Source organism: Pristiophorus japonicus, chromosome 15, assembly GCF_044704955.1.
Source record: "Pristiophorus japonicus isolate sPriJap1 chromosome 15, sPriJap1.hap1, whole genome shotgun sequence".
In the NCBI taxonomy this organism is placed as follows: domain Eukaryota; kingdom Metazoa; phylum Chordata; class Chondrichthyes; family Pristiophoridae; genus Pristiophorus; species Pristiophorus japonicus.
This window is the reverse complement of record NC_091991.1, coordinates 115,233,475-115,254,315: the sequence shown is the minus strand read 5'-3', so window position 1 is coordinate 115,254,315 and position 20,841 is coordinate 115,233,475. Positions and strand designations below refer to the sequence as shown.

Here is a 20,841-nt window from a genome sequence, read left to right as displayed (position 1 = left end):
AAAACTCAGTGGAGTACTTAGGGTACAGAGTAGACAAAGTTGGTTTACACCCAACCATGGAAAAATTGGATGCAATCAGAAATGCACCTACTCCCAGGAATGTCACTGAACTTCGTTCATTCTTGGGTCTTTTGAATTATTATGGGAAGTTCCTACCAAATTTGGCTACAGTATTACATCCACTGAATGAACTTTTGAAAAAACAGGTCCATTGGAAGTGGTCAAAAGAATGCGATTCAACATTCAAGGTGTGTAAAAGCAAATTGGTAGAGAGCACCATGTTAGTTCACTATGACATATCTAAGGAGATTAAGCTAGCATGTGATGCCTCTCCGTATGGAGTTGGGGCAGTAATCTTTCATATATTAAGTAGTGGGGAGGAGAGACCAATTGCTTTTGCTTCACGCACTCTCAGTGCCAGTGAGAGTAATTATGCGCAAATTGAAAGGGAAGCTTTGGCATAAATCTTTGGGGTCAAGAAGTTTCATAAATACTTGTGTGGTCATAAGTTTACCATCGTTACGGACCATAAGCCCCTAACAGCAATCCTCCATCCAAAGTCCCCAGTTCCAACATTAGCTGCAGCCCGAATGCAGAGATGGGCTTTGATTTTGTCAGCATATACATATAATATTGAATACAGACGATCAGCTGATCACAGTAATGCTGATGCAATGTCTAGATTGCCTTCCCCATCACAAGTTACACCCGATAGGGAAGAAGTGTTTTATTTTTCATACATTAATGAACTGCCAGTCACAGCTGAAGAGATTGGTAGAGCAACCAAAAGTGACCCAGTGATGTCAAAGGTGTATGAGTATATTGCAAATGGATGGCCAAACCAGGTAACAGACAAAGATACACATCCATTCTTCATTCGTAGGAATGAATTATCAGTCGATAAAGATTGTATCATGTCGGGTGCAAGATTGGTTATACCAAATAAATTCAGGTCCAAATTATTAGGAGACCTCCATGACCAGCACCTGGGAATGTGCTTGACCAAGAGTTTTGCACACAGTTATTTATGGTGGCCAGGTCTTGATAAAGATATAGAGTACATCGTGAGTCAGTGTACGACATGTCAATCAGTAAGCAAGCAACCACCACCAATACCATTACAGCCATGGAAATGGCCTCCCAGGGTGTGGTAAAGGCTACATATTGATTTTGCTGAGTTAGAAGAACAACAATTGTTCATTGTGATTGATAGCCATTCGAAGTGGGTTGAAGTGTTCCCAATGTGGAAAATAACAACAAGTAAAACATTGGACATTTAGCAAAAATTATTTTCTTCATTTGGCTTCCTTGAAGAGATTGTTTCAGATAATGGACCACAATTTCGTTCAGAAGAATTTGCACAATTCACGAGCAAAAATGGTGTGAAACATACCAAGGTTCCACCATGCCATCCTGCTTCAAATGGTGCAGCAGAGCGCACTGTACAAATTGTAAAACGTGCCCTCATAAAACAAATGTTAGATCCAAATCCAAGGAAACGACAGTTGTCTTTGGATCACAAATTGGCTAATTTTTTGATTACATATTGAAATACTCCTCATACATCTCCTCATATAGCAGAGTTGTTTCTTAAACGACAGCCACGAACCAGATTCTCGTTGTTAAAACCAAATTTGGCACAGTCAGTAGAAGAGACACAATTAAGACAGAAAGAGAATCTTGATAGAGGTAGAGTAAAAGAGAGAAGTGTGAAATTAAACCAGAGGGTGAGAGTGAAGAACCATCACCATAAATGGTTAAAGTGGTTACCAGGAAGAGTGGTGAAGATATGTGGTCTTCGCACATATTTGGTAAAGCTGTTTGATAATGGACAGGTTAGGTTTGTTCATATTGATCATATTTTACCCACAGACATGGAAGGAGTTGAAGGTGGGAATGATTCAATTATTTCTGACTCATCAGATAGTTTTGATACAGCAGTAGCAAATCCTAAATTCAATGTACTGGAACCAAATCCAGGAGAGAATCAGATTGAAAGTGTGAGTCCGAGTCAGGAAAACAAAGAGCCTGAAGTTAGAGTGAGTTCAAATGAAAATCAAGGAAATTCCATGGAGGAAAACATTCCTCAGGATGAGCCTCGAATGAGTTTAGATTTGACACCATGTTTGGAAGGTTCCGTTTGAGAGCGAAGGTATCCTCTTCGAAACAGAAAACAAGTGGCAAAGTTAAATTTGTAAATACGGAAAAAAATAAGTTTATATCCTGTATTATGTATAAACATGAAAGTTATGTATGATGTTTGTTATAATAACTTCTTGATTAAGGAGGGAGAAGTGTAATGTCTGTAAGCTTGTAATGCTTGTAGCTCCACACTGTGGATGTGGACGTATTGTGTACTGCAACTGCATAGTTAATAATAAACTGAACCAGGCAGATTTCCGGAGGCTTCCGAGAGAGCTGCCTGCCATGTTAGGAGTTGTGTATGCTGTGTTCTATGAATATATCACAGTCAGGAGGTCATATTTATATCATAAGGCAGTGAGTGAATGGCCATTTGTCAGATACCCCTCCCTCCAGTTCCTGTTGGCAGCTTGGACAACTAAGGGTTGACTCTGCACTGCCAGCTGTTCCATGCTGCAGCCTGAAGGCAGATGTATTTTAAACTGACCTCCTGCTAGAGCTCCCCTGGTGGTTGAGTGCATGCTGTGGTACTCAGCTGTACAGACCAGAGAGGTCCCGTATATAGTCCTGTGGTTGCCGCCTAGGTGGTGGTGAAGTCACTGCAGTTGGAGGGGGTGGGTGGCGGGTGGCCGGGGGGAGAATCAGGTAGCTTTCCACACCTGTTTGCTGTCCAGTGACACCCGCTGAAAAGTGCATGCACGGAAGACAGGTGAAACTCCACTGTGATGATCGAATTACTTTTCACCCTAATGACATTTTTGAACAGTAACCATTTTGGTAAGGTTTTGAAACTGGGAGTCGTCCTTCCCTGAGCCATAGCAGCAGAGGATGTGGTGGAGTCGATTGCAGGGACACCTCCTGACCCAGCACATGGAGATAGAAGAGCACCTCAATCTTAGAGAGCCTCCCATTCAGAGGATGCAATGGGTCGAACACACTGAGCGCAATGCATGGCGCAGTTGCGGGGGAACGAAGAAGACACAGATCAGACTGTTGGCCTTTGAATGTTTGAATGATGCTGGCAGTTATGAATTTCTGATGAGTCTTGGCCAGCAGTCCAGGAGTATAGAAACTGACTGGAGCTGTCGAGAAAATTGAAATCTTCATGGATAGATTTAACAAGGTCCTGCAGCTCATAAAAACTACAAGAAGCGAAGCAGCTGTGTATATAAAGATTATTTGTAGAGGAACAGTTTATAGATCATGACCTTTTTGTTGTTGCCCCTGTGAGGTGATGGATGATGCCATTTCTAATTTAAATATATATGGCGTGGAAATCCCGGCCTTCCCGGGTCTGTACGGAGTTTCTACGGACCCGGGAAGGCATCGGAAAAGACGGTTTTCAGTGCACAATGCGCATGCGCTGAAAACCAGCTTTTCCGATCTGTCAAGTTTCTGGCCTGACAGATCTTCCGCATCTCGGGAGCAAGGTCATTTGCAAGGGCAAGATTGCGGGATTTACCCATATCTTGCCCAGCAAATGTCCTCAAAACTCTTGCGCCTAATAAAAGCAGGTGCATAGCCTACTTTTATAGGTGAAGAGTTTTAAAATACACAAAAGCATTTTAAAATAAAGTTATAAAAACACATTCTATTGTTAAAAACCCTCCCCACTACGGTAAGTTTATTTTAAAGCATAATTAAGAAAACTTTTTTAAAAACCAGGAAAATCTATATTTTTAAAATACATAAATAACTTTAATTTAAATTAATAAAAATATGTTGTGCATTTTTTCTATCTTTTATTATTGTATATTAGTGTTTTGGGGGCTGTTCCTCATTCATAATGGGAACTCCAACTTACGGAGTGCCCATTATTATGAATGAGAATATACTGTACCTGATTGGCTGCCCAGAGCCTTGTGACTCCGACTCCAGCTCCAGGCCTGCGCACATCCCAACGTGCACGCGCTGCGACGCGCAGTCAGGAGTGGCCTCCGGACCGGGATTTCGCGTGGCCGCAGCAGCTTCAGGTAGGTGCGTATCTTTTCTCTAGAATCCAGTCAAACGCCTGCGGGAAGGAGAAACCGGGATTTCTATTGTTGCATATTCAGTTCATTGTTTAAAATGTGCTTAATAGTTTAAAACCAGAACAAGGTCGGTTATGTTTTGAGGACTGGAGAGTGATCCTGTGAAGATGTAGGAATAATTCCAGAAGCTTAAAAATAATTCAGAGGTCAGGGTTTAGTATCCTGGGCACATTACCAAAAACTCACCTAGACACCTTCAAAGGCATAGGGAGTTGGGCTATGTAAGGTACAAGAGCATAAAATTCTAAAGAAGGAAAGGTAAAAAGACCCAGCAAGGTAACGTCCACATTCTTCTAAATCAGTCTGAGTTCATTTTGAAGAAGGTTATGAGGCGTACTTTCTGCTCAGAGTGCCTCTCAGCTCTATGCTTAGAATGAGTGAGTAGCTACTGTATTATCTTGGCGTGACATCTGATGCCTTTTGCTGGCTGTGACCATCCCGAGTGTGTTCTTCCTTTCAGGGTACAGTCAAGCAGCTGCTCATGTTCAATGAGACAGAGGGAAACCCCTGTCATCTTCACATCTGTGGGAACTTCCTGGTGGTGGGGACAGACAAGGCCCATGTGAAGGTCTTCGATCTTTCCCGCAGGTATGGTGCACAATCCAGACCCTTGAACTAAACCTATTTATAGGCTTTAACCAGAAAACCGCCCACCATATTGAGGTTACTGCTTTCTTTGAACGACGAACAGATGTGGGAAGTGCTGTTCAAAATGAAAAGAACCAAGCTGGAAATGGGAAATAAACAGAAGGAATGCTAGAATAGGCCAGGCCTGTTGTATATATCAAAGCAACCACATTGAGATCCTTAACTTTCTGGTGCCCAGAGCTGTGAGATTTTCAGTCAATACACTGGGTTTTGTTTTTATTCCTAATTTTATTGCTTTGTCGGTGGTGTATGGGTCCACCACTGCACATGTGAAGATCTTCGATCAAATTAATGGGAAGAAATCTCTGCAGTGTTGTTTTTGATGGTTAATATCAAATCAATCTGGTTTTCTATTTGTTTCAGTGGTGCGCTGCTAAATGAGGATAACGTTATAAGAACATAAGAAATAGGAGCAGGAGTAGGCCATTTGGCCCTCGAGCCTGCTTCGCCATTCAATAAGATCATGGCTGATCTGATGATGAACTCAGCTCCACTTCCCTGCACGCTCTCCATAACGCTTTACTCCCTTATTGCTCAAAAATCTGTCTATCTCCGCTTTAAATATATTCAGTGACCCAGCCCCCACAGCTCTCTGGGGCAGATAATTCCATAGATTTACAACCATCTGAGAGAAGAAATTTCTCTTCATCTTAGTTTTAAATGGGCGGCCTCTTATTCTGAGACTATTTCCCCTAGTTTTAGTTTCCCATATGAGTGGAAATATCTTCTCTGCATCCACCTTGTCGAGCCCCCTCATTATCTTAGATGTTTCAATAAGATCACCTCTCATTCTTCTGAACTCCAATGTGTATAGGCCCAACCTACTCAACCTATCTTCATAAGTCAACCCATTCATCTCCAGAATTAACCTAGTGAACCTTCTCTGAACAGCCTCCAATGCAAGTATATCCTTCCGTAAATACGGAGACCAAAACTGTACGCAGTACTCTAGGTGTGGCTAATATACAATGATACAGGGGTGATGCATTTCACACCTTTGGACCTCCTCATTCCAGCTTGTGCTCAATGTCTTTATAAGGTGCTTGATAGATCCCTGTTCTTTTTATTTTCTGTTTCATGAGACACCCACTGATCTTATTCTATTAGACTTTTGAAGCACCTGTGTGTGTTTCTGCTAAACCTATCCCTGAGTCCCCCCCTCCCACCGCTGTTGTGGCGCTTATTCTGAGCATTGTTACACGCAGCATCACTAATACTTGAATATGTTTAATCTCTGGACTGCTGGTATTAATCACCTCACACACTAGAGGGTGCTGACGTGAAGCACAAGGCTGTCTATGAAGGTATCGCAGAACTGTGACTCACTCTGATTAGAGTTCGCAGGCTCTGTGTCCTTTCATTTTCAGGCGTGTCTGTCTAAGATTATTGGCTCTTACGGGGTTACAATTGGGATGTTCTAAAGATACTGTGAATATGAGGGTCAGGGGCCTGTTGCCCTGGAACATCGGGGGCAAAGGTGCGGCGAATGAGGGTACGGGGCCCAGAAGAGCCGAGGGCCCAGGGGCAGCATGGGCCAGCCCACACTGCGATATGTGTGCGCACTAGGTCCGTGCAGCAGAGCAGGTCTCCAGTCGTCCTGGTTCAACTCTTGCCACTGGATAAAGGCCTAGCTCTGTCAAGCCCGTGTGGTGGTTGATGTGCAACAGTCACCACACGTTAAAAAAATCTACACACAGGCATCTTTCATCCCCTCAACTGGAGTTCAGGACCAGAACATCGGGTCCTTCATTGAAACATCTGTGAACTCTTGTGGAAGCAAGTCATCCTCATTCGAGGGACCGCCTGTGATGATGAAACAGTGTCTTGCATTACATAAACAATAGAAACATTAAACACCAATGCCTGAAGTCCCTCTTTGGCTTAGTGGGTAGTGCTTTTGCCTTTGATGTAAGAGGGTTATGGGTTCAAGTTCTACTCCATAACTTGAGAACATAATCTAGGCTCTGCATTACAACAGTGGCTGCACTTCAGTAGTAGTCAGTTGTGTAAAGCGCTTTGCAACATCCTGAGGTCATTAAAGGCGCTATATAAATTCAAATTTTCTTTACCTTATTATCTGAGATTGGTCATGGCTCGGATACTGACTGTGTTTGAATAGTGTGTGGCACTCAGTCTATCCTCACATGTGAAGAAGGCGCTGGAAAATAAATTGACGCTGTGGAGCCTGAGCTCGGCAAACATCGATGCCTTAATGGAAGAGGAGAATAGCAAAAAAAACTTTGTGTTGGCCTTGGCTCAGGAGGTAGCACTCTTCTCCTTCCTTCCTCCTCCTGAGTCAGAAGGCCACGGGTTCAAACCCCACTCCAGAGACTTAAGCACTTAATCTAGGCTGACACTCCCAATGCAGTACTGAGGGAGTGCTGCACTGTCAGAGATGCCGTCTTTCGGATATGATGTTAAACTGCGGCCCCATCTGCCTTTTCGGATGAATGTAAAAAATCCCTGGACACTGCTGGGAGAAGAGCTGGGGAGTTCTCCCAAGGTCTGAACTTTGATCATTGGGATCATCATCTTGCAGTCACCTCAACCTGCTTATATCTCTGGAAACTAGGACCTAGGTACCCTCATTTGGACTCCTCCTACGGCTGGAAGAACTGAAAATGATTGGTTTCTTGTGAAAGTCTCAAAGGGACCTGCATTACCTGAATTTTCTACCTATTGGTTAGGCTGTCCTATCACATAGTATATGGTGCAAATGACTTGCTTGACTTAAACAAATAAACAACAATTACATGCGAAGAGGTTGCTGAAAGGGTCATTCCCTTCTGCTAGGAACAAGCTGTTGTGTGTAATGATCATTATGCTCTGCGGGTGGTTTGCAGTAACTGGGGAAAATGATGCTTCTCGTTCTGTCTATCCTTCAGGCTTCACTGGTTCTGGCAGTGAATTTGTATCGGCGCCCTGACACTGGCCTAACTTAATGATCATTCTGTTCTGCAGGGAGGCGAAATCTCACTGTAACACCAAGAACCTGGCAGAGCACGTCCCCAATCAGGGGAGCATTACATCGGTGAAGTGCAGCTCCAATGGCAATAATGTCAGCATTCTCATCCACAGGGTAAGTGCAGTTGGAAGTGTGCCAGCTACAAACAGACTTCCCTACGCAGCTGGACAGGCAAAAGTAAGGATGGAGCCTGTTTTTCATCATCATCATAGGAGGTCCCTCGAACGACGATGACTTGCTTCCACATGAGTTCACAGCCTGTTCCTACAATGGCACTCTGTCACGAGCTTGGAGATGCAGAGGTTTATCTCTGTCACATAATTTACACACGGGGAGATTCCACAACCCTGTGTTTCAGCCAGGAGCTGCACTCACCGAGAGAGCGGGTCAGAGACATGGCTGCAACACTGTAGCCCATTTCTGACCCACTTTCCCCGGGAGCACAGGATCACTGAATCACTCCTGCAATTACAATACATCTAAATGGAAACTAATCAAGCCCCACTCCAGGATTCGAGCACACAGTCTGCACTGACACTCCACTGCAGTACTGAGGAAGTGCTGTATTGTCAGAGGTGCCGCCTTACAAATGAGAAATTAAAACAAGGCCCTGTATGTCTTTCCCGGTTGGTCAGTGGGCATTAAAAATCCCATAGCATAATTTGAAGAATAATTCTGGCTTTAACCAACACATTACTGGCCATTCAGTCTGGTTGCTGTTTGTGGGATCCTGTGCAGAGTGCCTCTGGGTTTGCTGACATTCATTGCACTTCAAAGATATTTATATTATGTGAAGCACTTTGAGACATTTCTGAGAGACATGATGAATATGTGTTTTTTTTGCTCTGGCGCTGTCATTCTTACTGATTTTTTCCCACCCGTCTTGCTCTTTTTCCTTGTAAATTATTTCTTTGTAATTTCTGTCATTTATTATAATGTATGTTCTCTTTAACAGCACGATGTTTGAATTTTTAAAGTTATTAATGGAAATCTGGCAAAGTTGATGTTCCATGAAAGCACTGTAATGTAAATAACCTTTCCTAATATATCGAGTGAGACAGACTACTGTACAAATGAATGGAATGACTACCCTTACTTAAAGAGACCTGGGACTAAAGTGAATAAATCTGTGAAGCCATCAGTAGTTAGCTGCAGTGGAAACAGCGTGTACTGATTGCATTCGCAGAGAGATAGAATACAAATCGAAAGTTGTATTGTTTGCAAGGCATAGATCAGACCCCAGCCGGAGTACAGTGAGCCGTTCCAGCCACCTAATAACAAGAAGGATCCTATTACCCTTGAGAAGGGACAGAGAGGTGCAACAAAGATGCTCCACAGGCCCCATTCTAGAGCATTGTATGTAGTCATCTGATCACTGGGTGGATATTGTTGCCTGTGACAGGATATCATGCTGAGTTACGAGAACAATGCAGGTCTGTCTGCCCGTTGTGTATTGCCTGAGGACAAGTCCTAGCACACGAGCTTCTTGAGCCATTAATGAAGAGTAGTTTTGGCAGTTTCCGGTTGCCTTCCTCACAGTTTTTATCTTCATAGTCCCTTCTCCCAGGTGGGCTGGAACCAAGGCTAGAGAGTCCCACCCTCGGGGGCCACCTGCTCCAATCAGAGACAAGTTCCATAAACATTTAACGCAACAGAATTTGAATTAGATGTGGTTTTTATTCAAATAGAAAGCATTTATTAGTTACAGTAAGAGAGTCTCCTGTTGGAGGTGGACACCATGGCCGGAATTTTAAGCTAAAAAAATGGATGAGTTTGGAGCATGTGGGCAGTTAAATTTAAAAAAAATTGTATTTCTGACCTGATCCCACCTCCAACCCACCCACTTCAGGTTTTAACGGAGGCGGGATGGGGCGGGGACAGGTAATCAACCCACTCCCGGGGGCAGAACATCAATTTAAATATAAAGAGGCTGGAAGCCTCTTTTAACCATTTTGAATTTTACTGCTGGTGGGCGGGTTTCTCACAATTCTTGAAACCCGGCAGTTAAAGCAAGGTGAAGACTGCTGGATCCAGGAGATAAATGGTTTTATAGCTACCTCCTGGATCCAGGGTCCCTGCCTAGTCCCCCCACCGATTGGAGACCCCCCCCACGAGGCCTCCGATCATCCCTCCCCCAACTGATGATGCTGAAGCCGGCCCCGATCCTCTCTTCCCTCCCTGGCCAAACCGATCCTTGGCCGACCTGCTGACACCCCTCCCGATCCCAACCCGCCTACCTCCAGGAAATTCTGTCCCACATTTCCATGTGGATTTCCAGTAGTCCACAGTCCTGCTTGCAAAGTCTCTGGGGTGCCGGACCGGGAAGGAGTGATATTCCTATTTAACTGCGTGGCTCTGTGTGGTTTCTCTGAACAATTACAATTCAGGATAACGAGCAGTTGAGTCCAACACTCGCTGCTGGTCCCCGGAGTTTCATTAAGCTTGATATACAACTACTATTGTGTTGTGACAATGGAACAAATTGGTTCTTTACAGATTCAGGGCCACAAATAAACCAAACACTGAAACTGAACTTCAGTTGTTGCAGCTGCACTGCCCAGCACACGACAGCAGTCTCAACATTTTCTATATAAAGAAACAAATATTCACCTTTTTGTAACTATAATCCTGTTTTTATCAATTCTGGGGAGCAGAGTGGGTTGGGAATTTCCAAGACTTTGCTGCCCTGTGCCACATTCTACGGGAAGAAAATCTGCGCAGGCGGGTAGGACAAAGTTCATCTTAATGTTATAATTAGAGAAATCTTGTCTTATTTCATGTCCTTGTGGCGAGCTCCATTCTTGGGCACCTGATTAATCCTTTGGACTGCTCTACTGAAGTTCAATGCTTATAATGTGAAAAGCTGGTACTCAGCTTGTGAGTGTTCTGTTTTATATAAGAACATAAGAATGAGGAGCAGGAGTAGACCATTCAATAAGATCATGGCTGATCTTCCACCTCAACTCCACTTTCCTGCACTGTCCCCATATTCTTTGATTCGCTTAATATTCAAAAATCTATCGATCTCTATCTTGAATATACTCAAAGACTGAGTCTCCACAGCCCTCTGGGGTAGAGAATTCTAAAGATTCACCACCCTCTGAGTGAAGAGGTTTCTCCTCATCTTAGTCCTAAATGGCCGACCCCTTATTCTGAGACTGTGACCCCTGGTTCTAGACTCCCCAGCCAGAGGAAACATCCTCCCTGCATCTACCCTGTCAAGCCCTGTAAGAATTTTGTATGTTTCAATGAAATCACCTCTCATTCTTCTAAACTCTAGAGAATATAGGCCTAGTCTATCAATCTTTCCTCATAGGACAATCCCCCCATCCTAGGATTCAGTCTGGTGAACCTTCGTTGCACTCCCTCAGTGGCAAGTATATCCTTCCTTGGGTAAGAAGACCAAAACTGTACACAATACTCCAGGTGCGGTCTCACCAGGGCCCTATGTAATTGCAATAAGATGTCTTTACTCGTATACTCAAATCCTCTTGTAATAAAGGCCAACATTTGCTTTCTTAATTGCTTGCTGTACCTGCATGTTAACTTACAGTGATTCATGTACAAGGACACCCAGGTCCTACTGAACACCAACATTTCCCAATCTCTCACCATTTAAAAAATATTCTACTTTTCTATTTTTCCTACCAAAGTGGCTAACTTCACATTTCTCCACATTATATTCCATTTGTCATGCTCTTGCCCATTCACTTAGCTTGTCTATATCCCCTTAAAGCCTCTTTGTATCCTCGTCACAACTTACATTCCCACCTAGCTTTGTATCATCAGCAAACTTGGATATATTACATTTGGTCCCCTCATCCAAATCATTGATATAGACTGTGAAGTGCTGGGGCCTGAGCATTGATCCTTGCGGCACCTCACTAGATACAGCCTGCCAACCCGAAAAAGAGCCATTTATTCGTAATCTCTATTTTCTGTCCCATTAACCAATCCTCAATCCATGCTAGTATATTACCCCCAATCCCATGAGCCCTAATTTTGTTTGATAACCTCTTGTGTGGCACCTTATCGAATGCCTTCTGAAAATCCAAATACACCACATCCACCGGTTCCCTCTTATCTATTCTACTAGTTACAACCTCAATAACAGATTTGTCAAACATTATTTCTCTTTCATAAATCCATGTTGACTGTAGCAATACTGTGGAGGAGGATTTCCTGGAGTGTATAAGGGATGGTTTTCTTGACCAATATGTCGAGGAACCAACTAGAGAGCAGGCCATCCTAGACTGGGTCTTGTGTAATGAGAGAGGATTAATTAGCAATCTTGTCGTGCGAGGCCCCTTGGGGAAGAGTGACCATAATATGGTAGAATTCATCATTAAGATGGAGAGTGACACAGTTAATTCAGAGACTAGGGTCCTGAACTTAAAGAAAGGTAACTTCGATGGTATGAATTGGCTAGGATAGACTGGCGAATGATACTTAAATGGTTGATGGCAGATAAGCAATGGCAGACATTTAAAGATCACATGAATGAACTACAACAATTGTATATCCCTATCTGGTGTAAAAATAAAACAGGGAAGATGGCTCAACCGTGGCTAACAAGGGAAATTAGGGATAGTGTTAAATCCAAGGAAGAGGCATATAAATTGGCCAGAAAAAGCAGCAAACCTGAGGACTGGGAGAAATTTAGAATTCAGTAGAAGAGGACTAAAGGTTTAATTAGGAGGGGGAAATTAGAGTTTGAGAGTAATCTTGCAGGGAATATAAAAACTGACTGCAAAAGCTTCTATAGCTATGTGAAGAGAAAAAGATGAGTGAAGACTAATGTAGGTCCCTTGCAGTCAGAATCAGGTGAATTCATAATGGGGAACAAGGAAACGGCAGACCAATTGAACAAATACTTTGGTTCTGTCTTCACTAAGGAAGACACAAATAACCTCCCGAAAATACTAGGGGACCGAGGGTCTAGCGAGAAGGAGGAGCTGAGGGAAATCCTTATTAGTCAGGAAATTGTGTTAGGGAAATTGATGGGATTGAAGGCCGATAAATTCGCAGGGTCTGATAGTCTGCATCCCAGAGTACTTAAGGAAGTGGCCCTAGAAATAGTAGATGCATTGGTGATCATTTTTCAACATTCCATGGACTCTGGATCAATTCCTATGGATTGGATGGTAGCGAATGTAACCCCACTTTTTAAAAAAGGAGGGAGAGAGAAAACAGAATTATAGACCGGCTAGCCTGACATCGGTAGTGGGTAAAATGCTAGAATCAATTATTAACGATGTAATAGCAGCGCATTTGGAAAGCAGTGACAGAATTGGTCCAAGTCAGCATGGATTTATGAAAGGGAAATTATGCTTGACAAATCTTCTAGAATTTTTTGAGGATGTAACTAGTAGAGTGGATAAGGGAGAAACAGTGGATGTGATGTATTTGGACTTTCAAAAGGCTTTTGACAAAGTCCCACACAAGAGATTAGTGTGCAAAATTAAGGCACCTGGTATTGGGGGTAATGTATTGACGTGGATAGAGAACTGGTTGGCAAACAGGGAGCAAAGAGTGGGAATAAATGGGTCCTTTTCAGAATGACAGGCAGTGACTAGTGAGGTACCGCAAGGTTCAGTGCAGGGACCCCAGCTATTTACAATATATATTCATGATTTAGACGAAGGAATTGAATGTAATATCTCCAAGTTTGCAGATGATACTAAGCTGGGTGGCAGTATGAGTTGTGAGGAGGATGCTAAGAGGCTGCAGGGTGACTTGGACAGGTTAGGTGAGTGGGCAAATGCATGGCAGATGCAGTATAATGTGGATAAGTGTGAGGTTATCCACTTTGGTGGCAAAAACAGGAAGGCAGATTATTATCCGACTGGTGACAGATTAGTAAAAGGGGAGGTGCAATGAGACCTGGATGTCTTTCAGTCATTGAAAGTAGGCATGCAGGTACAGCAGGCAGTTAAGAAAGCAAATGGCATGTTGGCCTTCATAGCGAGAGGATTTGAATATAGGAGCAGGGAGGTCTTGCTGCAGTTGTACATCATAGGCAGTTCCTCGAAGCGAGAATGACTGCTTCCACGCCAAAAAGTGATGAGTTCACAGGTGTTTCAATGTTCCAGATCCCAAAGGGTGGAAGATGCCTGTGTGGATTTTTTTAATGTGTGGTGGCCGTTGCACACCAGCCACCACACGGGCTTGACAGAGCTAGGTCCTGGTCCAGTGGCAAGATGACTGGAGACCTGTGCTGCTGCAAGGTCCGAGCATGCACACATATCGCAGTGTGGGCTGGCCCGTGCTGCCCTTGAACCCTCACCTCTTCTGAGCCGCAAACTCTCGCCTCTCCTGGGCCCCGGTCACTTCCATCTACAAACTCTTGCCACTCCTTCATCCCTCCTGCTGTGCCTGCCCGCACTGCACTCAGTGACCTCGCTTCGCAGCCATCGCCCTCCTGCAGCAGCACGCTCTGCTCCCTGCAGTGGTATGCCGCCGCACGCTGATCCCTGTAATGGCCCCGGCCTGTGCGGTCCCGGCCTGCAAGACCATCAGCAGAGGCCTGGCGGCAGTTGCACAGAGCCTTGGTGAGACCACACCTTAAGTATTGTGTGCAGTTTTGGTCTCCTAATCTGAAGAAGGACATTCTTGCTGTTGAGGAAGTGCAGCGAAGGTTCACCAGACTTGATTCCCGGGATGGCAGGACTGACATATGAAGAAAGATTGGATCGACTAGACTTATATTTACTGGAATTTAGAAGAATGATAGGGGATCTCATAGAAGCATATAAAATTCTGACGGGATTGGACAGGTTAGATGCAGGAAGGATGTTCCCAATGTTGGGAAAGTCCAGATCCAGGGGTCACAGTCTAAGGATAAGGGGTAAGCCATATAGGGCCGAGATGAGGAGAAACTTTTTCACCCAGAGAATTGTGAACCTATGGAATTCTCTACCACAGAAGTCTGTTGAGTCCAGTTCATTGGATATATTCAAAAGGGAGTTAGATGTGGCCCTTATGGCTAAAGAGATCAAGGGGTCTGGAGAGAAGGCAGGGGTGGGTTACTGAGGTTGCATGATCAGCCATGATCATATTGAATGGTGGTGCAGGCTCGAAGGGCCGAATGGCCTGCTCCTGCACCTATTTTCTATGTTTCTATGACTCTGCCCAATTCTATTATTTTCTAAGTGCCCTGTTGGCACATCCTTAATAATGGATTCTAGCATTTTCCCTCCAACTGATGTCAGGCTACCTAGACTGTAGTTCCCCGTTTTCTCTCTCCCTCCTTCCAATCTGGGGAACCGTTCTGGAATCTATGGAATTTTGGAAGATGGCAACCAATGCATCCACTATCTCTATAGCCACCACTTTCAAAACCCTAGGATGTAGGCCATCAGGTCCAGGGGACTTATCGACTTTCAGTCCCATTAATTTCTTCATTACTATTTTTTTACTAATACTAATTTTGTTCAGTTGCTCGTTCTCGCAAGACTCTTGGTTCTCTGGGAGGTTTTTTTGTTTATTCTTCCGTGAAGACAGACACAAAGTACTCGTTTCATTTCTCTGCCATTTCCTTATTCCCTATTATAATTTCTCCTGTCTCAGCCTGTAAGGGACCCACATTTACTTTCGCTAATCTTTTCCTTTTGACATACCTATAGAAGTTTTTACAGTCTTTTTATGTCTTTCGCTATTTTACTCTCAATCTATTTTCCCTTTCTTTATCAATTTCTTGGTCCTCCTTTGCTGAATTCTAAAATCCTCCCAATCCTCAGGCTTACTTCTCTTTTTGGCAACATTAAAAGCCTCCTTCTTTGATGTAATAATATCTTTAACTTCTCTTAGCCACGATTGGACCACTTTACCTGTAGGGTTTTTAATGCCTTAAATGAATGTATGTGTGTTGTAAATTATGTTATTAGTTCTTTAAATGCTAGCCATTGCTTGTCTACCGTCATACCTTTTAATGTCATTTCCCAATCTATCTTAGCCAACTCGCCCCTCATGCCTACGTAGTTTGCTTTGTTTAGACTTAAGACCCTAGTTTCAGATTGAATTAAATCACTTTCAGACTCAATATAAAATCCTATCATATTATGGTCACTCTTCCCTAAAGCCCCTTTACTACAAGGTTATTAATTAACCCTTTTTCATTGCACAATACTAGATGTAAAATATTGATGTTTAGTTTGGTCTTTAGCCTGGAATTTGCTGTTACTGGGATACTGATGAATTATGTTGGTGTTTTCCACAGGCGAATGGCACCCCAGATTCCAGAGTCTTTTTCTATGACGTGGAGATGGACACTCTGAACTATTTTGACTTTGAAAGCGGGCAATCGAGCAGTGAAGGCTGTTCTATGCCTCGTGTGGAAGAGGGCGACATGGAAAAGTGAGTAAGTTGGAGTTAGTGCTGAATGAGAGAGATCCCTTCTGGTTGCTGTGGGCAGCTTAAAACTACACGTAAATTATGTTTCAAAAGTGTTGCTCATACTGGAACACATCTCTCTGAGTACTTTACAGGCACCGAATAAAAAAAGAAAAACTTACATTTATATAGCGCCTTTCACCACCACCAGATGTCTCAAAGCGCTTTGCAGCCAATGAAGTACTTTTGAATTGCAGTCACTGATGTAATGTGGGAAAATCCACACACAGGCATCTTCCACCCTTCGGGATCTGGAACATTGAAACACCTGTGAACTCATCCCTTTTTGGCGTGGAAGCAGTCATTCTCGCTTCGAGGAACTGCCTATGATGTACAACTGCAGCAAGACCTCCCTGCTCCTATATTCAAATCCTCTCGCTATGAAGGCCAACATGCCATTTGCTTTCTTAACTGCCTACTTTCAATGACTGATGTACCATGACACCCAGGTCTCATTGCACCTCCCCTTTTACTAATCTGTCACCAGTCGGATAATAATCTGCCTTCCTGTTTTTGCCACCAAAGTGGATAACCTCACACTTATCCACATTATACTGCATCTGCCATGCATTTGCCCACTCACCTAACCTGTCCAAGTCACCCTGCAGCCTCTTAGCATCCTCCTCACAGCTCATACTGCCAATGCGGCAGCCAATTTGCACACAGCAAACTCCCACAAACACCAATGAACTGTTTTTGTTATGTTGATTGAGGGTGTAAATATTGGCCAGGACACCAGGGATAACTCCCCTGCACTTCTTCGAAATAATGCCATGGGACCTTTTTCGTCCACCTGGGAGAGCAGACAGGGCCTCGGTTTAACGTCTCATCCGAAAGACGACATCTCTGACAGTGCAGCACCCCCCCAGCACTGCACTGGAGTGTTAACCTAGATTTATGTGTTCAAGTCCCTGGAGTGGGAATTGAACCCACAACCTTCTGATTCAGAGGTGTGTATGCTAGCCACTGAGCCACAGCTGACTAGATGAGAAAGAGAAACAAACGCTGAAATGTTAGGTTTTTAGGAGGCTTTTGAAAGCTGAGAGGGAGGTAATGAGGCTGAAGTGTTCAAGGGAGAGAGGTCAAGGGCAGGGGGATAGTGGTGAAAAGAGCAACAGCTAGTTGGGGAGCGAAGGAAGCAACAAATGAAGGTTTAATACAGCAGAGTGGCTTGCCATGCCAATTCAGAGTCAACCTCGGTGTGGGACTACAGTCACATATAGGCTCGACCGGGTCAGGATGGTAGCTTTCCTTCCTGTCAGACTCTGTACCATTGCAGCAAGAATCCGATAACTAATCTAGCGTGGGCAGAAAGTTTTGTCACAAGTCCTTGTGTGAAATTTGTGTTTAACTCTGCAGGGAGCGTTCTGAGATGAGTGAACTGCTGGGACGATATCCAATCAGCCATTTCTGGGACCAGAATGAACCCAAACTGTTTGTGTGCGAGGCCTTTCTGCCTGTTTCAAGTGCAAAGCAGTCAAACTTGCCCGCAAGCACGGAGACCGATTGCGCAGAGTACAAGGTGGGTATTCTGATAGAAGCTTAAAATCACAGAGTCGGGGGAAAAAGAGACGTTATTTCTAATCTAAAGCTCCTCCACTGTAACAGCTCCACGAACAATCCTCCTCCCCCACGGTGGCGGGGCTCTCTTCCTCTCCTCCCTCCCCCCCCCAATAACCCCTCCTCAGTGGCTCGCATTCCATTTTCTTTTTGTTTAATTACTATGTGGATCTCAACTGTGTTTGACATCTGTGATCAGAAACCTTGGCTTTCAGTCATTTAAGGGGAGGCTAGATGCATATATGAGGGAGAATTAAATAGAGGGATGTGGGGTATGGGTGGGAAGTGGTAATTAGAGCAGGAGGAGGCTCGTGTGTTGTATAAACATCAGCACACACTAGTTGTTTCTATGCTGTAGATTCCATGTCATTCTAAGTGGGGAGAGAGTAGGATTCTGGGCTTCGTTTTGGATTGATCTAGCAGACAGCCAGAACAGACACACTGACCCAAATGGCCTCCATCTGTATTGTAAATTTGTATAGATTGTGATACTTGGACTGTTTGGGTTGCAGGGATTTATTTTTCCTTGCAAAGAATACAAATTCTGAATACAGTACATAAGAACATAAGAAATAGGAACAGGAGTAGGCCTGCTCCACCATTCAATAAGATCATGGCTGATCTGATCATGGACTCAGCTCCACTTCCCCGCCCGCTCCCCATAACCCCTTATCCCCTTATCGTTTAAGAAACTGATGTGATAGAGGACTCCCAGTTTCTGTGTGTTGTCCACCTCCTCTCTACCTCACCCGATGATGATTGTTTCGATGATTAAGTGAGAATGTGCTGGGAATGATACTGTCACAGTGACATAACTTGCTATTATTCTGAGCAGGAAAGAAGAATATCCTACCAATCAAGTGGCTACACAATTGACTATAGTTTGCTGACAAACTGCTTCACACGAATTCAGGCTTAGACAGGGCGCAGCACAGATTTACTCGAATGCTGCCTGGTATGAGGAAATACAAACATGAAGAAAGACTTGAAAAGTTGGAACAGGAGATTAAGGGATGACTTGATAGTGGTGTTTAAAATTATGAAAGGATGAGACAATGTGCAGAATGGGCCTAGACTCTAGAGTTTAGATCTCATTGAAGCATACAAGATTCTGAAGGGGATTGACTGGATAGATGCTGAGAAGTTGTTTCCTCTGGCTGGAGTGTCTAGAACTAGGGGGCACAGTCTCAGGATAAGGGATCAGCCATTTAAGACAGAGACGAGGAGGAATTTCTTCACTCAGAGGGTTGTGAATCTTTGGAATTCTCTGCCCCAGAGGGCTATGGATGCTGAGTATCTGAATATATTCAAGGCAGAGATAGATAGATTTTTGGAGTCTAGGGGAATCAAGGGATATGGAGATTGGGCGGGAAGGTGGAGTTGAAGTCAATGATCAACCATGATCTTATTGAATGGCAGAGTAGGCTCAAGGGGCCATAGGGCCTACTGCTCCTATTACTCATGTTCTTATGAGACACGGTTGATAAAAGCAGACTATCCAGTCGTTGAGGTGCCTAGAATGAGAGGCCAGACATACAAGATTGACTGCAAGAGATTTAGAACAGAGGGCAAGAGAAATTTCTTCAGAGAATTGTGTGGCTGTGAGATTTATTTCCAGAGTTAGTGGTTGAGGCAGAAACGCTGTTAACATTCAAGATTAAATTGGAGATGGGGGGGGGGGGGGCGGTGGTGAAGGAAAAGGGGCTGAATGGATATGGGAACAGAGTGAATAAATGTGATTAGAACTATTTACACATGAGGAGGGTAAACGCCAACATGGACTGGTTATGCCAAATGGCCTGTTTCTGTGTTATAATTTCTATGTAAACGGAACACAATGTGAGTAATATATTGAACCGTGTGGCTTCAGCAGTCAGGCTGCAGAGTGTCAGTGTGGTGTAATACTGCTATTTTGGCATGTGCCTGTAGGGGGCAGCAGTCCCAGTGCTCCACTTTATTTTATGGAGTTGATCCATTCTTAGTCCTTAGGGAGTGGAGCCTTTATGTGATCCTTTTATCGTTCTAACTTGCTTTCCGTTGCACCCTCCCATTTCGACAGGTGGATGTTATGGTGGTGTCATTCTTCAGCACACAGGAACACGGCCTCTTGCTGCAGGACAGTTTCCCCAAGATGGTTTCCCATGAGGCCCTGCTGGGGCTGGAGGTCCCCTATTACTATTTCTCCATGAAGGTATGGAGAATGGCAGAGTCCTAACAAAATATATCTGACCATTGGTATTACGGTTCATCTTCACAAAAAGATTCAGATGTTTAAAACATATTGTGCCATAAATGTACTGCAATATGGGGAGTGGCCACTTGTATTTTCCTAGTGTAGGTGATCGAAGCAACTCGGGAGTAACAATTAAGTCCAAAATTATAAATTGGGAGAGTAAAATTTCATTTTCTTTTCCCCTTTCTAACCCATTCTATACCTGTCCTGGGAGTGTTTGATGGGACAGTGTAGAGGGAGCTTTACTCTGTATCTAACCCTGTGCTGTACTTGCCCCTGGAGTGTTCGATGGGACAGTGTAGAGGGAGCTTTATTCTGTATCTAACCTGTGCTGTACCTACCCTGGGAGTGTTTGATGGGACAGTGTAGAGAGAGCTTTATTCTGTATCTAACCCGTGCTGTACCTGTCCTGGGAGTGTTTGATGGGACAATGCAGAGAGAGCTTTATTCTGTATCTAACCTGTGCTGCACCTGCCCTGGGATTGTGTGAGAATAATTCATTTCACAGATGCAAATTAATACAGGCGGCTTGTTTAAGTGTTGATTTTGTCCCATGTTCACGGATTGTAAGAATTGAAGCTGATTTATTGTTATGCCACTTTATTGAACTAAATGTGCACTCGGACTGAAATACATTAACTTTCAAACTGACAGCAACCCTGGCCAACAAGGACAAGCGAATTTAAGAGATGCCAAACGATCAGGTTATAACTCCCAATAGTTGTACAGTTTCCAACCGTCTATTTTAAAAGATAAAGCTATCACGATGTGAGAGGAAATGATTTACTAATGTTTACCCTTTGGCATTTCCAGCAAATCAGGCGCTGTGTGCCAGAACAATCTTCAAGTGAGTTGACCTCTGATTGAAATCT

At 43.8% G+C, this 20,841-nt stretch overlaps 1 protein-coding gene across 1 annotated transcript in view; it reads left to right on the top strand.

Annotated features, from left to right (window-relative positions):
• The window catches only part of ift140 (intraflagellar transport 140 homolog (Chlamydomonas)), a 215,267-nt gene that overhangs the window by 42,469 nt on the left and 151,957 nt on the right, over positions 1–20,841 (top strand). The window contains exons 13-17 of the mRNA XM_070900852.1: positions 4,633–4,760; positions 7,782–7,899; positions 16,004–16,140; positions 17,536–17,698; positions 19,796–19,927. Of these exons, the coding sequence (XP_070756953.1) occupies positions 4,633–4,760; positions 7,782–7,899; positions 16,004–16,140; positions 17,536–17,698; positions 19,796–19,927 (678 nt within the window). The remainder of the gene's footprint in view (positions 1–4,632; positions 4,761–7,781; positions 7,900–16,003; positions 16,141–17,535; positions 17,699–19,795; positions 19,928–20,841) is intronic.